Source organism: Ochotona curzoniae, unplaced genomic scaffold (assembly GCF_017591425.1).
Source record: "Ochotona curzoniae isolate NIBS_2020 unplaced genomic scaffold, NIBS_Ocur_1.0 scaffold_2476, whole genome shotgun sequence".
NCBI lineage: Eukaryota > Metazoa > Chordata > Mammalia > Lagomorpha > Ochotonidae > Ochotona > Ochotona curzoniae.
This window is the reverse complement of record NW_024467095.1, coordinates 11788089-11805920: the sequence shown is the minus strand read 5'-3', so window position 1 is coordinate 11805920 and position 17832 is coordinate 11788089. Positions and strand designations below refer to the sequence as shown.

General features: G+C 44.4%; 1 protein-coding gene across 2 annotated transcripts in view; it reads right to left on the bottom strand.

The window, feature by feature from the left end:
* The window catches only part of PNPLA8 (patatin like phospholipase domain containing 8), a 31345-nt gene extending 20404 nt beyond the window's left edge, over window positions 1–10941 (bottom strand). Inside the window, exons 1-4 of one of the 2 annotated variants that reach the window (XM_041002018.1) lie at window positions 10854–10941; window positions 5293–6431; window positions 4631–4780; window positions 1517–1668 (exon numbers count right to left, since the gene is read on the bottom strand). In XM_041002018.1, the coding sequence (XP_040857952.1) occupies window positions 1517–1668; window positions 4631–4780; window positions 5293–6342 (1352 nt within the window). In that variant the 5' untranslated portion in view covers window positions 6343–6431; window positions 10854–10941. Of the gene's footprint in view, window positions 1–1516; window positions 1669–4630; window positions 4781–5292; window positions 6518–10853 lie in introns of those variants that run through there. The other variant, XM_041002019.1, reaches the window with a different exon arrangement.
* Between the last annotated feature and the right edge of the window lie 6891 nt (window positions 10942–17832).

Sequence of the window (17832 nt, the reverse complement as noted above, 5' to 3'; positions counted from 1 at the left end):
CAGTGTCCAAGTCCTTGGACTGTCTTCTACTACCTTCCCAGGTGCATTAGCAAAGAGCTGGATCAGAAGTGGAGTAGGCAGGACTTACCATTGCTCTGATATGAAATGCTAGTGTCACAGCCAGTGGCTTAACGCATTACACCACAATGCTGGACCCTATTCTTGCTTTTCTGTTTGCTATATTTCTACTGCTACTGAATACAACCACAATGCAGGGGCTCTGTTAATGTGCCTGGGAAAGCAATGGAAAGGTGGCCCAAGTGCTCGGACCCCCACATTCATGTGGAAACCTGGACGTAGATCCTGGTTCCTGGCTCCAGCCTAGGCCAGCCCTGGCTGTTGCAGCCACCTGGGAATGAACCAGTGAATAGAAGAGTGCTCTCTCTGCTCTCATCTCTCTCTCTCTCTCTCTGTAATTCTGCCTTTAAATAAGTAAATGAAGCTTAAAAAAAAAGATGCCACTAGCAATGCCTGCATCCCTTATCAGAGTGTCTTGTCCTGCTCCCAGTTTCAGCTCCCCACTAATGCACACCCTGGGAGGTGGCCAGCAACAGGCCAGGTAAGTTGGGTCCCTACTAACCAAGTGAGAAACAAGGATTGAGTTTCTGGCTTCTGGCAACCCATTGGCTTAAACCCAATTGTTGCAGGTATTTAGGAAGTGAACAAGTAGATGAGGTTGAACTCTCTCTGCTCTTTAAATGAATGAGAGAACATACAGAAGAATGACAGATAACAGAGAGAGAAGTCACAGTTAAATTAAGGTTAAGAATGAAAAGTGGGGCATGTACTGTGAATCTGAGAGGTATGGATAGAGATGGCAAGGGATAGGATCCAGACTAGAAAGTTTTGGAGAAATGGTTCACAACAAATTGGGCCAAAGGATCTAAGAGCAAGAATGGATTCCCAGAACAAAGAATGGAGCATGACTATTAATTTTTTTCCTTCTGATCAAAGAATACATTTATTTCTTATACAAGGGTACTTTAAAAGTTTTGTGTAGAACGGAATTAAAAGATAAGCTTATTTTGGTGCAAAAAAAATTGTGAAATCCACTCTTACGAGAAGTATCTAAAAAGTCTGCACCAAAATAAATGCATTTCCAAATTTTATTTTCCATGAACTTTGCCCTATATATAGCACCAGAACTGGCCAGTGAAGACACAGGACTAGGAAATGACCGATACAGTCTCCTTTTCTGACAAATGCTATCTTAAAGGAATGACATAACTGGGTAAGGTAAATGTCACACAAGAAAGGTGGAATCATGAGACACTGCGAGGTCTTAAGAGAATAATGCTTGGAAAGCCCCTAGTCTCCCGAAGGGCATGAACACAGCAAACTAAAGCATAATACTACACTAAATCAAAATTCAGCTCTGAGATGAAAAAACACTACATTAAAGAAGGATAATTTCACCTTTAAAAAGTTTTGATTTCGTGACACAATCAAGACCAGAAATGTTAAGTTCCCAAGGCAGAAGTGAATGTTATTATAAGAATAATTGTTTTAGTCTTACCTTGTTCCTCCGCCATCAATTGTAAGAATTCGAATCCCTCTGCCTTTCACTGGATCCACATAACCAATCAAGGCCAAAATTTCTCTAACTGCAGCCTGAAGAGTTTCATCCTTCATTTGCCTCATTCGCAATAAATAAGGAATAATTCTTTCCTATATTGAGAGAAAAGATTTTTATTGTTTTTGTCAAAACAAGGATAAAATATGAGTGACTTTTTTTTAACCAATACAAGTAGGTCATCATATAAAATTAAGGTGTCAGAATTCAATAATCTTAAAGTACAGACTTCTGTAAATTTGAAGGTGAGCAGGGGAGGGGACTGTGATGCTGTAGTTACTCCCTGGTTGGCCATGGCTGGGGCTGGGCCACACCAAAGTCGAGAGGTAACAGTTCAATGCAAGTCTGCCCAATCTCCCACACCAAACACTTGAGTCACTGCCTTCTGCCTCCCACAGGTATGGAAGAGAGCCGAGTCATGAACCCAGGTTCAGGTTCATGTAGTATGGGATGCAGGAGTCCCAAGGAGCAACATACCTGCTATACTAAGCACCTATCCCCAGATTAGTTTTGATACAGTAATGTCAGTTAATATCTAAGATGCATTTGTTCCGATATTGAGAACATAAACCAACCTCTATCCAACAGAGTACTTACAAGAAATTTGCTTGACACAAGCTTGAGACAACACAATAAATTTTACACAATATTTTTCCAAATTATAAAGTTACCAGGTAAAAACACTTCACAATAAATGTTGAAAATTAAAATGCCATTAAAAGGAAAGAAAAAAATCCTTGCGTGTGTACACTTCATATGAGTAGGAGACACAGTTAGCCACCCAGATCCTGCTTCAGGCCCCACGCCCTATGTTTTCGCTCTATCTCTGCTATCTCTGCTTCTCTCTGTTTCTACCACTGCCTTTTAAATAAATTAAGTCTTTAAAAACAAATAACTAATCCAATATTAAGGGTAAGAATAGTATGAGAATTTATACTACTAGAGGCTGATGCTGTTGTACAATGTGTTGAGCTGTGGCCTGCAGTGCCAGCATCCTATATGCGTGCAAATTAGAGTCTGGGCTGCTCCACTTCTAATCCAGCTCCCTGTTAATGTGCCTGGGAAAGCAGTAGAAGATGGCTCAAGATACTGGGCCCCTACCATACACATGGGACAGCAAGAGAAAGATTTGGTTATTGCAGCCATCTGCAGAATGAGATAGTGGATGGAACATCTTTCCTTTGTAACTCTGCCTGTCAAACAAATAAATACATCTTAAAAACAAGGAATTTACACTATTAGATATTAAATTTAGTACTATCAAACCATAATAATTTAGGCAGTGCAGTATTGCACAAAGAATAGACAATATAGAGGCTGGCACTGTGGCTCAACACCTGTAGGCGCCAGCATCCCATGTTGGGTACCAAGTATTGTCACGGCTGTTCCAGTTATGATCCAGCTCCCTGCTTGTGTTCTGGGGAACCAGCAGACAATGGTCCAGTCCTTGTTACCCCAAACCCATGTGTAAGACCTGGAGGAAGTTCCTGGCTTTGGACTGGCTCAGCTGTGGCCATTGCAGCCATTTGGACAGTAAACCAGCAGATGGGAAGATCTTTCTTCCTCTCATTATCTCTGAAAATTTTGTCTTTCGAATAAAAATAAATAAATCTTTATAAAAAATACTTACTTTTAAAAAGAGGCTAGACAAAAAATCAATAGAACAAAACATAGTGCCCAGAAACACTTCGTATTTAATAATTACTGATAAGTCTTTTCAATAAATGGTGCTGGCTCAACTGGATGTGGACATAAAAATAAAAGTCAATTCTATCTCACACTGAACAACCAAGTCTATTCTAGATGAAAGGCAGATTCTAGTATGAAAGGTAAAACACAGTTTTAAAACACAGAACACTTAACAACTCAGAACAGGCAAATGTTAGAACAGGACACTGAGCTAGCCATAAAGAAAAATATTTTTGAATTGGGCTAAACTAAAACCATGAATATCTGCTTATCAAAAAACACGTGGGTGAAAAGGAAGAATATATTTTTAAGATACACACACACACAATTTATAGCCATAACATGTAAAGAAAATGCATAGGATCACTAAGTAACAGTCAGTGCAATAGAAACACAAGTCAGAACTTGAATGGCCCCTCACAGAGGGAGGACATGAACAGCCAATAAATACCGGAGAAGACCCTGAACCTCAAAGTTACTGAAGAAATGAAAATTAAAACCACAGCATCACAAAACACCCTCCAAAGAAAGACTAAAGTTAAAAAAAAAAAAAGCTAAAGCTAAAGGATTGGAGAAACACAATATAACCAGAAAACTCACACAATTTTATTCAAAGTGTCAACTGGCAGAAGAACTATGTAAAACCATCTGGCAGTATTTACTAAAGATGAAAATGTAGGCTCTTCGCAACCACTAATACTACATATAACTCTAACCCCTGAAGAAATGAAGACAAATGTTTTCCAAAAGATACACCCTAAGATCACTATTTCTAAACAGCTCCAATCCAAAAACTCCTCAGGTCAGTAGGAGAATGGAGGAATCATTGCTGTAATGCAACAGGCCTCAGTGAAAAGGAATGTTCTATAAAGGAATGTTCTGTAATCACACTTGGTGATACAAACATAATGGTAAGTGGGAAAAAAAAAAAGTGCACCTACTCTATCACTCCACTTATACGAGACAAAAAGAGGTACACGTAATCTCCAATGCTAGAGCCTTTTTCATGAAGCTAATGTTTCGGTACTTGGTAACATTCCACCTCTCACCATAGGTGAGGGTTGTATGAGCATAAACGTGCTCATTTTGTGAAAAACAACAGAAATGCACAGAGGTTCACCGTGCTGGAGAATCACCCACACCCGTGTTGACTCTCTGAGTGTGTAGTGGTAAGCCAATAAGATTTTGTGTTTATTATTACAGTTCAAACCCGCAATATCTGACAAATACAAATGGAACCTAATACAGTGTCAAAGGCAAGCCGCCAGATGAGGCTGCTTCAGAATCAGGGCTTGCCTTCTCCACTTCAGAAGGGCTATTAGTATGCTTAGCCTATGAAAACAGCACACTGCAGACAGCAGAAGTTACCTTCACAGCCACTCCTTTTCCTTCAGGAAATTCGAGAAGATGGAAAGTCAGCTCTTCCACCCTTGTGATGCAGAGCTTTGGGTCAGATGTTCTCCTCAGCGCCTGAACCAACGCTCGGGTTCTGTTATCAATACTCACCCTTGCAATAATCTACAAAGAGATATTGCACATGTATCAGTCAAATGCAAACTGCTCTAAGAAGCAGTTAAAACTTCTTTGGTCCCGGGTTCAAAAGCCAAATCCTTGCCTTGCAAGTGCTGGGAGCCCATTTGGGCACTGGTTCATGTCCCAGCAGCCCTGCTTCCCATCCAACTCCCTGTTTGAGGCCTGGGAAACCAGTCACAGATGGCCCAAAGCCTTGGGACCCTGCACCTGAGTGCAAGACCCAGAAAAAGCTCCTGACTTCAAATCGGCTCAGCTCCAGCTGTCGCAGCATCTTGGGGAGTGAACCAGTAGATGGAAGATCTTTCTGTCTCTCCTTCTCTCCAAAAATCTGACATACCTTTCCACTAAAAATCTTTAAAAAATCTTTAAAAATCTTTTAAAAAAATCTTTTAAAATCTTTAAAAAAAAAATGAAAACTTCTTTGGTCCCACTAGGAAGTGAAACCTAATCTGACAGAATCTATACATAGCTTGAGAGCACAAGGAATAACGACTTGCCTTTTCCCGTTGAAGAGACAGGTGCTTCTTCGCCTCGCCAGCTTTGTCTCTGCTGCTAGTGGACTCAGCCTTAGGCTCCTCCTGATCCTCGGCCTGACTCTTCGAGTCATACTTTAATTTGGGGACGAGCCCACCAATGTAACCACCTACTAACGCTTGTACACCTTCAGTGGGGCGAGAAAGAAAGTTAGCAATAGTCTGTTTGGTAGAAACTGGAAGAGCCTCGGCCGCGCTGCTGGGACTCGCAGCCTTGTCCACCGTCCCCGGGGAAGACTCGGGGCCTGCCTCAGCCACCAGGGCGCCAGGATCCACGGAACCGGACTTCCCTTCTTCCACCTTTTTACCTTCAAGTCCTGATTCCTCCATTTGTCTGTCTTCCTTGTTTTGAGACATTTTTTCCTCCCGCTTGAAGTATGAATTAATATGGTTTGATAAGAAGTAGAACGACTCTCCAAACTTCGTGGTTATCGTCCCCGTGTAATGAAAAAGGCTCTGTTTACTGGTCTCTTCCTTATCGGGAACGTGACCTTTGTCTTCTGGTACGGAACTTTTCTCTGTTGACTTGTCACTGTATTTTTTCAGGGATCTGATGGCTTGTTTAATATGTCCCTCTTTCAGCCAGCCACTCTCTGATACTTTTCTGAATATCCGAGAACTTGGCTTAAATTGAGCTAACCGTGAAATCATTTCATTCTGCTTGCCAAAAACAGCCTTCGAAACAGAGTTCAAAGTACTTTTAATACGGGACATACGAATGCTCACCTTCGTAAGTCCCTTGGGAGCAGATGCACTAAGTTTCAAGATTCCAATATGTAAATCATGTTTGCCTGGAGGATAATACTGCTTACTGCAAGCACGTGTTTCACTTTTGGTCCATTTACATCTTATTTTGTGTGGATGGAAACCTCTTTGTAGACTGACGTAGCTGGTCTTCCAGTAAAGCTTAGGTGAGTACAAGAAGTGCAGCTGCTTGCGTCTGTGCTGCCCACAGAAACTTCTGGCATTACTAAGGAGGTAAATACACAGATCTACAGTCAAATTAATAGACATAACTTAAAAATCACCTATTTTCAAAATGACATTCTCTCACTTTATTCCTGAATGCTTCATTTAAGAAATGTCACAAGTCATGGTCTTACCTGAAATGACAAGAAAAAATAAAGAAAACAATTAGGATTCAGATTTAAATTGAAATTGGGTGTGATACGCGATACATACTTCCTGAATTTAGTTTAGCAACTTCTAAATGGTTGCTAGAGATTTCACTTTTAAACTAATGGAAAATAATTCAATTCTCAGTATAAAAGTAACTGAATAGAAACACCAAATACTGGGATGTTAAGGGCAAGAGGTAATTCAGAAATGCTGCCTACTTGCTCATTTTTCACATAATACATAATGTAATACACAATTAAGATATCATGGTTTTTTTTTCTTCCCTACTGTTAAATTCTTGAATTTATATGGCACTAGACTTGTAAGGTGATTTTTATTTACTTATTTACTTGAAAGGCAGAATTACTGGACAGCACATTGGCTCAACTGGCTAATCCTCCACCTCCAAGTGCCATATCCCATTAGGGCGCTGACTTGTGTGCTGGCTGCTTAACTTCTTTATCTTAAGATTTACTTATTCTCATTGGAAAGTCAGATAGACAGAGAGGAAGATCTTCCATCTGATGATTCACTCCCCAAGTGACTGCAACAGCCAGAGCTGAGCCAATCCAAAGCCAAGAGCCAGGAACCCTTTCAGGTCTCCCACGCAGGTGCAGGGTCCCAAAGCTTTGGGCTGTTCTCAACTGCTTTCCCAGGCCACAAGCAGGGAGCTGAATGGGAAGTGGAGCTGCCAGGATTAGAACCAGTGCCCATATGGGTGAGGACTTGAGCCGCTAGGCTACTGTACTGGGTCCTGGCTACTTTACTTCTAATCCAGTTCCCTGCTTACGGCCTGAGAAAGCAGTGGAGGATGGCCCAAGCCTTTGACACCCTGCTCCAATGTGGGAGACCTGGAAGAAGCTCCTGGCTTCGGGTCAGCTCAGTTCTGGCCTTTGCAGCCACTTGGGGAATGAACCAGCAGATGGAGGATCTTCCTCCTTGTTTCCTACTCTCTGCAAATTTTACTTTCCAATAAAAATAAATAAATCTTTAAAACAAAGGCAGAATTACATAAAGAGAGGGCCAGGGAAGACTGAAAGAGAGAGATCTTCAATCCTTTGGTTCAGAGCCCAAAGAGGTGCAAGGGCCAGGCCTGGACTAGGCTGACATCAGGAACCTGGCACTCCATTCAGGTCTCCTACAATCTTATTTGCAATAAGAGGATACGAACAAATGTAAAGACATCCTGTATTCACAGACTGAAGAATCAATACTGAGAATATGTACATACTATTCAACATGATTAAATAAACTCAGTGCCATCCCTAACAATGACACTCTCCATAGAACTGGGGGGGCGGGGGGAACACTGCCAGATTTGTACTGAATTACCAAAGATTCTGAATATCATAACAATACTGAGTCAAAAGAATAAAGCCAGGGTGGCTTTCTTTCTACATCGCCTGTGAATGCAGTATTTCCTAATACCCCAATGTTGAGAGGGAAGGAGAGCAAAGAAGTGAAACCCTTTGCCTTTCTGGTTTGAATGCCTTTAGACTTGTGGTCAATGTGGTAAGTGCAGTTAGGCCCTCCCACCCCACAACACAGAAATATCTGTTCAAAATATAAAACACACATGGGCAGAAAATCCTGTTAGTGGGAAATCTATATGTTCAAGAGGAACCATAGGCCTGGACCTCTGATTCAGAGACCTGCAGGCCTCCCAGCAGGATCAGCTGAAAGCATCGCAGGAGGACACCTGTAAAGCAATGTGCACTGAAGATTAACTCACGGGGATTACAAAACACGCAAGGAAGTGAACCATCACCTAGAGAGGATCAGCAAACACCCTCAGAGGGAAAATATGTAACCAGGGTGTACTGCTAGGGAAAGGAAGAAAAACACGACTACGCAGGTCCACAATGTGAACAGAACCACTGAAGGAAAAACAAAAAGGAAAAAAACTGTATAGACAACAAACAGGGAAAATAAAATTTTAGAAATGAACATTTGAGCTACACAATAGTTATAAGACACACTGGCTGAAATCAAATGGGAATAATGGCACAACAGGTTTCTACTAGCCAACACAAAGCGAAAAGTTCTTCAACACAGGTGTGAGCGAAAGGCATTGTAAAGTAAAACAGATGCCTACAATAAAAAGAATAGTTCCTGTACTGAAGCCTTGGAGAAAAAAGTAAGGCAACATCTGTCATCAAGCTGAAAAAACTATGAATAGCAGAAAAGCAAGGAGTAGGAGGAGAAGGGTACAGAGGGTGCTTGCTATTTCTTTACATTATTTATTTTTATGTATTTGGAAGGCACAGAGACGAAAGAGACAGACACAGATCTTCGAACTGCTGATCCATTCCCCAAATGCCTTTGCCAGCCAGAGCCCAGGCAGGCTTAAGGTGGGAGACAAGAACTCAACTGAGGTCTGCCACATGGGTGGAGGGGGACCCAAGATCCAGTAAGGGGTGCATTACAGCAGGAAGCTGCTGTTGGAAGTCGTGGGATTCCAACCAGAGCACCCATAACACGGAACTCCAGTTTCCCAGGTGCCAAGTGACCACTGTGCCAAGTGCCTGTGCAAGGAAACTGCTCTTCAGAGATGCAGACACAACCTGAGTGGCGGGGGAAAGGAGTTCTAGGCAGAGAAAAAGACAATCAAGACTTTGGAGCAAGAAATGGCCTTTCTGTATTTTTCAGCAAGCACCAGCATCGAGAAATGGGTCCATGGTTCTGCAGAAGGCTGTACAACCTGAGCCTGGGCTGGGGGCGGGGCTTGTGCCACTTCTTCCCACTGGCAAATCTCCATCCTGAAGAAGCATGAGTGTATCTACCAACCTGACACTGGATACACATATATGAAGCCAAAAAATAGAAAACTATTACAGGAAGATGAGGCAAGTTTTTGACAATAGTGAGATACTTTAATACACCTCTCTCAGGAACTGCAATTATTGAGCAAATATAAAACAGCGAGTGTCAGCAAATTAGCAAGACTACTCCCAAGTCACAAGCAAATGCAAGGTGAACATTTAGAGAGTAAATTCAGGGAGAACAAAAGTTAGACTGTCAAAAGAGACGGAGAAGTAGGAAAAGTGAGAGGTACCAGCACAGACTGGGAAAGGAAGACAATTGTACAAATGCCGTACAGAGAACGGAGAGGCTTGGAGCAGCCGGGAGGGAAAGGAATGGGATTTTAGCCAGAGGGATGAAGGGAACCATCCAGGAGAGAGAAGAAGCTGAGGACAGCAAGAATGAACCCACAGCAGGTGTCACTTAGCTGACAAGCCTGGGTGAACATGCTAGCATGCAGAGGGGGACTACCCTGGGGAAAAGAAACACAACCACAAAACACGGGACTCCGATGACCACGATGCTCTGAGGAGGGAGTGGGCACACAGGAACAAAAGGCCAAGGCCATGGTCACCAATCTGGAGTTCATTTGAGAAAGAAAAAAATATGTTTTTTTCTTTTCCATCTCCAGGATGAAGTAAGGGTGAGACATTTAAGTGCAAACCTAAATAGAACGTGGATTCATGTATTATCAGCACCATGACACCAAAAAGAGAAAGAGTGGATGGTCTTGAAAAAGGAGTCTACAGTAATAACAGTTGAGTAATTTGAGATCACAGCATCTAGCAAAAGCACCTCTTCATTGAAAAATATTTCTTTGGGAAGCCTGTATTTCCCACGACATTTCACGGACCGTGGGTTTCAGGTGTCAAATGCCGGCTAAGCGAGAGCTCGGGGCTTGGAGTGCGATCCAGACTTAGGCACAGGCAGAAAAGCTTTCCCAGATCCTCCAAAATGCCCAGGGCCCTGGAGGCCAATTCCAGAGCGAGCTTTGGGAAGTAATGGATCCTGAACCCCACACAACACGCGAGGCAGGACAGAAAGGCTGCTGAGACAGTTCCGGACTCGAGTCGTAACCCTGACCTTTTAGACACATTAAACATCCCACGTAACGTGAAGCAATGGGCAGCTTCAGCTTCAGTTCGCGGGGGGAGAAACAAGGAAAGTACAAGCTGTTCTGATACCAGCTCCGCCTGCAAAACAAGTTCTCCTTCAGTCCCACTCAATCCGGATCGGATCAACACACTAAAAGGACAGCTCAACGCGCCATCCCCCTTCCAAGCCGGACACGGTCAGGGCAGTGTGGGAGTATGTATATTAAAAAAAAAATCCCTCAGATGGACATATTCTTAATAGGACACTGTTCTCACCGTATTGTCATGATACACTAAAATAGACTTTTTTTAAAAGAAAAATTGACATCTCAAACATCAGGGCTCCCGCCCCGGGAGTCCAGTGTGTACGGAAACAAAAACACACGCTCTGGACACTCCCCTAAAGTTCACACCTCCACGCACACAGAGACCAAGCAGCAGGACCACCGGGCGCTCGGCCAGCGCTGACAGGCGCCCAGCACCACCCCCTGTCCTCTCGCCGCCACTGACCGGGATGCAGGCCGCAGTCGCTCCGACCCTGGCCAGGCTCGCACGTCTCCACCCGCCGGCCTACAGGCAACTGAGCTTCCAACACAAGCCAGGACCCGGCGGCCAGGGCGCCACCCCTCCGTCCCGCCCCCAGCGGAAGTGACGCACGACCTCTCGGGCCCAGTCGCCCGCCGCTGGCCGCGGGCCTCCCTGTCAATCACCCGCTGGGTCCCCACTCCGAGGCATGCGCAATAGAGCTTGACGGGGGGGGGCGCCGGGCGGTGGCCCGCGGGAGACGTGCGTGAGGGCACGCGCGAGCGGGCGCGCACGCTAAGGGGCGTGGCCTGTGAGCGCGGGTCTGCAGTGCGTTAGTGGTTCGGTACTGGTGCCCGGCGGTTGGTTTGTTTTTCGATAGAGCGAAGCCTTCCTCTCCACGTGCTTCAAAACAGCTTACCTGGTCTTGATTTCCGAGCTGGGGCCTTGTTAGCGCCTTGAGGGAGATAAACTGCACGGCCAGGCCACCCACCCCCGCCCCGCTGCCGACCTGCCCTGGGTGTGGTGAGTTGGACAAAACGCAAGGATTGTCACATATTTTATCTTTGTAGGAAGTCAAAGTGTTGTTATCACAAGTGGCCACACAACTAACCCCCTTTTTCTTTAGTTACTTCGGACGTTTTCCGTAGAACAGATTCAACCAGCCTCTCCCCACCCCGCCTGTTTTTGAAAAGCTCGAAGAATAATTTTCACGTTTTTCAATAATGAAAGAAAAAAAAAAAAGGAAAGTATGTTTGGGATACAAGGCATTCAAACTTAAGCATCTATAAAAATAGGTTTTATTCAAACACAGCCCTGCCATTCCTTTTACATGTTTGTCAATGGCCATTTTTCAGGCTACAATGGTCAGATTCGTAGTTGCAACAGCCAGCTTTTTTACTCTGGTTACGTGACATTGCAATGAAGTCGAAGGGAGGCAAGTAGAAAAGTAATTTTGCCTCATCCTCAATTTAAAAATGTTCTCAACATTCTGGCCTCAGGCCCACGTGCTCACCTCGCATGGAAGCTAATGCTTCAGGCCTTTCTGGTTTCTGCATCGTCCCCAAGCGAGGGAAATACAGGACTTGCTGACCACAGGGGTGTCAGAAAATGCATGTAATTTTTAAAACAGATTTCTATTGCAAAGTCAGGTTTACAGATAGAAGGAGAGAAAGAAACATCTTCCAAGTGGCGGCAATAGCCAGAGCTGAGCTGATCTGAAGCCAGGAGCCAGGAACCTTTTCCAGGTCTCCCAAGTGGGTGCAGGGTGCCAAGGCTGCAGGCCATCCCTCGTTGCTTTCCTATTTTACAAGCAGGGAGCTGGATGGGAAGTGGAGCAGCCGGGACTTGAGCCAGTGGCCATATGATTTTCTAGCAAATGCAAGGTGAGGATTTAGCTACTAGGCTACCACACCGGAACCGAGTGCATGTAATTTTTCAGAAACGAGGTGGGGAAACCAGCTGTCGAGGAGGCTCTTGTGGCACAGCTGGCTGAATTGTGTGCATCATAACCCCTGGGAGAGCCCAGCAATACATCAGCCAGCCAAGTGACTGCATGGCTGCATTTCACTTGAGGAGTGGAAAAGTAACTTGAGTTCTTGAGAAGCATTTCTCCCCGTAAAGAAAAAGGTTATTCTGATGACATCTGTTAAATGGCGAGGAAGGCTACTTGCAAGTGTTGTGATGGGTGTCAGGACTGCTGCGGCAGGCAAGAACGGTCATTCTCAAGTCCAAACACAGCAAAGCCTGTTGAAGGGCATGGCGAGTACTCAGGAGATGGAAAATGATTAACACGGCATCAGTGGCATGGGACACTCTTGCTGAACAAATGCACCAACATTCTTGTTGAAGGCAGATGAGGGCAATTAGTTTATCTAAGGTGGGAGATTCTAAACTGACTTGATTCTTGCAAAACAATAAGACGTGTACGAGTGGGTCGAAGGCCTGGGCAGGAAGAGGGCTCAGAAAACCGTAACTCAAGTGCAGGCATCACCCTTTCTTCTCCTTCCTTTGCTAGTCGAGTTAGATTTGATCAGATCCCCACGTTTTCCTTTCATAGCAGAGACCTTCCAGTGACTCTCAGTTCTCCCATTGCCTCCCTTGCCCTCCCTGCCTCTCCCTTACCCGCCATCCAGCCTGTACTGAGTTGCGGAGTCTGATGTGTCTTGCTGCAGAATCGGGTCTGCCCTCTGCCCTGTCTTGCCATTGCCGTTGCTTTAGTTTAACCTGTCTTCAAAACTGGTTCTGCAGCCTGCAGCTTAACCTCCTACCCAGTCGGTCTCTTCTGTGCACCAAAGTAGTCTTTGGACATTACAGATCCACTCATGTTTTGCCGGAGATCAGCTCTGGCTGACTTCAGAGTTTGCAAAGGATGCATGGATCGGCAAGAATAGGGAGACGAGAAGAGACCTGGACCGCTACGGCATGATGCTCATAATGGACAACTCCGAAAAACTGCCTTCTTTATACAGAAATCATTACAGGCTTCTGTGCAAACATCCAGTTGTTTCATTTTTACTTCATGGATAAAAGAATGAGTACAAATACAATTCTAAAAAACATTATTATCATTTTACTTCAGAGAAATTCTCAACAAGCCATTACTCATCCAGATCTGCAGTCACTTGGCTGAAGCAGGGACTTCACCGTTGGCAGCACATGTGGTTACAATGTAACAGGTGTTTACTTATATCCAAAATCAATTTCCACTAAACCTAAGCTAATGTTACTTAAAATATCAAGAATGCAAAATTAAAAGGAAAGCTTATAAATGAAAGGAAATTATAAAGGCATATGTCACAGACCCTTTATTAAATCCTATAATCAATCATACACTAATTGCCATTACCTTCACCTAGTACTGATTCAGTTTTTTTGTTCGTTTGTTAGAGGGAGGTGAGAAGGATCAGGGCAACTCAGCCTTTCTACGAATGGAAGGCAAGAAACTTATCTTTTTAAACTATTTTCTTTCCTTAAATATAAATGCCAATATAAGATAGAAGCCATTTTTCTCCAGGGCTAACAATATTTGTCTCCCTTTAAGATGCCCCACATGCTTTATGTTTTACATGATGGGAAACCAAAATGTGTCATTCCATGTAATGTAGCATTCACTGCAGTTCAAGGCTGCACGGTAAATAAACTCTTTGTATCTCCACAATTGCCATCTGTTTCAAAGATATTATCAAGCCATTTCATAAGGAGGACATTACGCATCTTAGTGTAAGTTCCAGGACAAAGGTGGGCACATAATAAGACAACTGAGAATAATATAGGCTCAATTGTACTGTTGTATGCTTTTGGCTCTGTCTCATTGTCTTAAGTTGCTAAATACCCTTTTACCATAGCATGATTGATAAAATCATGTACCAGTTACAGAAATCATTTCACATTTGCAAAACAACAACAGGAGAATTCCAAGAAATATCAGAGTGTCTATACAGTGAGATGACACAGCAATGAGGTGATTAGAGAGACATTCTACTGGGCCTTGCCACTCAGCCAGGAACTCCTTGGAGCCTTGCTAACTGGGGAGCTGTGCTGGTTACACCCTTGAGCCCGTCTGTTTCAACAGCATGACTTCCCAGAGGTTGCTCTTGGTAACCTTCTAGGATGCTCACAGCAGGAGCAGTTTCCCAGTAGGGAAGGCCCCATAGCTCCCCTTCTGTGCTCACCTCCCATCCTGGGTCTCCTGTGTGCTGGTGGGGACTGTGGCCAGACTAGCTTGCCTTACCTTGGTATTCACCAATGGATGTTGCAGCCTGGCTTGGCTTGACCTGCTTCCAGTTCCAGCTCATACTAGTGGGTGCTGCAGCCTCACCCAGTCCAGCCAGCACCCCCAAGTCCTAGCCATAATGTAAACTGGCTGGCATTGTGGCCCAACCCGGTCTGCCCTGTACTCTGCCCTGGTTCTCACATCTGGTGCTATGAATTGAACCAGCCTGGCCTGCCACCAGACCTGACCCACACTTTTGCCAGCCAGTATTGTAATCTGGCTTGGTCTGGGTTGTTCCCAGCCTTGGTTTTTGTGCTTACCTGCAGAGACTGTGTCCTGACAGAGGTGTTCCCCAAGCTCCTCTATCTGGTCACTTCCAAGTGGCAGATTTTGTGCACACACTGGTGAATCTTTGGCCCAGCCTGACTTGGCCCACTTCCTGTCCTGGCAGGTACAGTGGCCTTAACTGATCAGCTCACACCCATTCTGGCTCTTACTGTTGGGGTACTACAGTCCAGGCACACCTGGTCCACCCCCAGATTCAGCTCTCATGCAGTTCATTGGGTACAGAGATGTAGCCCAGCCTGTCCTCCACATACCCTGGCTCTCATGAGCATCAGTGGGTACTGGAATCCCAACTCTCACTGGTGGGTACTACAGCCTAGTCCTGCCCAAGCCTGCCCCCATCCCTGGCTTTCATGCAAACCAATAGTTGTGATAGCCTAGCCTAACTTGTCATAGTCTAGGTTAGTGTCATGACCCATCCTGGCTCCTGCGCATGCCAGTGTGCTATGGTTTGGCCTGGCCCTGCCTGGTCTTCCCCCTACGTAGCCAACCCATGTACCTGCTGCCCAGCCTGACCAACACTCAGCTCTGTTTCATGTGTTCACTAGCAGGAGTGATGGCCCACCAGGCGAGTTCCCCAAGTTCCCCACCAGGCCCACTCACAGACCCAAATCTCATGTGTGTCAGCAGCTGTTAAGCCGTTACCTGGCAGTCTTTCCCCCAGCGGCTGTGCATGCTGGTGGGTGTTGCAGCCTAGGATGCCCACCCCAATTTTTGGGTGTGCCTGTGGGTACTACAGCCTGGACCAGCCTGGACTGGTCCTAACCCCAGTTCCCATGAGTGTTGTTGAGTTTCATGGTCATGCCTAGCTTAGCCTGTCACCACCCTAGTACTTGAGCAAACTAGCTGGTATGGCAGTCCCACAGGGGTGAGCCCACAAAGTCCCCCAAGATCTGTTTTCAGTCCCAGTTCTCTCGTGAGCTGGTTAGTGTTAAGGCCTAGCCTGACATGGTCCACCCCTGCCCGCACACTCACTGGCTGGTCCTGTGGTGGAGCCCCGTCAGGCAGGTTCCCAAGCCGTGGCTTTTGTGTGCATTGGCAGGTGGTGGTTGATACCACAATCCCAGCTCAGGTTCTCAGAAGATCCCCAAACCCTGTCCTTTGGCAGTGTGCATGTCAGCCTGGGGCCCTGCCTGCCTACCCAGGGCCCATACATACTCTTCCATGGGTGCCCTGACCCTTTCTGTTGTTGTACTGGCTTCTGTCCCCCACAGAATAGGTGACTGCTGGCACAATGGTATAGTTAACACAAATTGGGCAGTAACCAGGCCCAGGATGCCTGCCAATTATTAACTACTTTTCTCCAAGTAGTGTACCACTTGCCTAGGTACAATGCAGTTCAGGCTGCTGCCTACAGCTGGGGAATGAATTTTGTTAAGGGACTAGAAAAACATTTTAAAATAGCCTTTTGAATTAAAAATAAGACTGAAATGTTAAATCTTTCCAGTCAGTTTCTATTTAGTTTATATGACATGTGAATCAGTTTATCTCTTCCTGATTTTCATCAGTGATTAAACAATTTGACATTACCACTTCAAAGCTGAAATAAAATGAATTAACTTTATAGAAGCATGCCATTCATTGGAGTCTCGTAATGATTTTTAATATGCCCCTAGGAAATGGATCTTGAATGGCAACATTTATCTACAATTTTTTTTTTGTTTTTCTTTGAGCCAAAAAAGAATCAATGACTTCAGATACTGACAATTTTTTGGCAGCTATCCAATTATTCTACATTAAAAAAAATTAAAAACATGGAGTAGACAATCAATGACTTTGCCAATTTTCAATTAACTAAGTTCTCACCAAGACAAATCAGCTAGTTGGCTTTTACAAAAAGTCACTTTTGATCCAGGGTGTTGTTTTCAAAGTACTAGAGCTCTGATTAAGTTTGGTCACTTTTGTTGTACTCACGATTGTCTCAGCTAAAGCAGGTACAGGGTGCACAGCAGCCTTTATGGGGAACCCCTTACACACCCAGTATGCATAGTCTATTCTCTCTCCAGTAGGTTAGAATTCTCTGAAGAAGCAAAGCTCCTGCTGCAGACTTTGCATCCCTTGGCATTGTGAAATCTGAGTTATGCCAGCCCAAATCTCGCAAGCCCAACCCCTGAGTCACAGCATGTTTCCTTATACTTGAAAATGTAATCTAACAAGCTTGTACATTATGATACCTTTAGCATAGAATACAGCCGGAATTGAAAGTCAGAAAGAATGAAAATAACTGTTGGTGAGATTTTTCTAATTTTTGGACATCACATTTGTGTATTATAATTATGAAAAAGAATAACAAAATGGACTAGGAAATACATATATTTACTTGTATATGTATTGTGATTATGAAGAGAATAACAAAATTGACTAGGAAATACATATATTTACTTGTGTATAATTTGTTTAGCATGACACATTTGGGCAGGATGTTTCCAGGTTCTTTGCCAACTGATTTGCAGCCTCACAGATGTGGGGATAAATTCCTCTTTTAAAAATCTTAACAAAAAATGCATTCATGTTATTCACCTGAAGGTAGACAGACAGAAAACTCATCTATTTTCTGATCCACACAGCAAATACCTACAACAATTAGAGCTGGGCCTGGCTCAGGTAAGGAGCCAGTGGCATTTGGTCAGAAGTTGGGCTGCTGTGGTGGGCCAGAGGGCTTCAGCAGGATGTATAGTGTCTGCGAGATCAACTAGAAGACAAGGCTCAGAGTAACTGATAAGAGAAAGTGCACATGGCTTGTAGAACGTGGTTGAGTCCAGTGTAGTCCGATTACATACATGGCAACATATTTCCCCAGAAGTGAGTGTATTAGGCGGCCCAGGCAGAGGCTACCAGGCTCTTTAACGTCTACATGTAGAAGCCCCAGAACATCAGGTAAGACATTAAGTCCAGTCCAGATGGAAA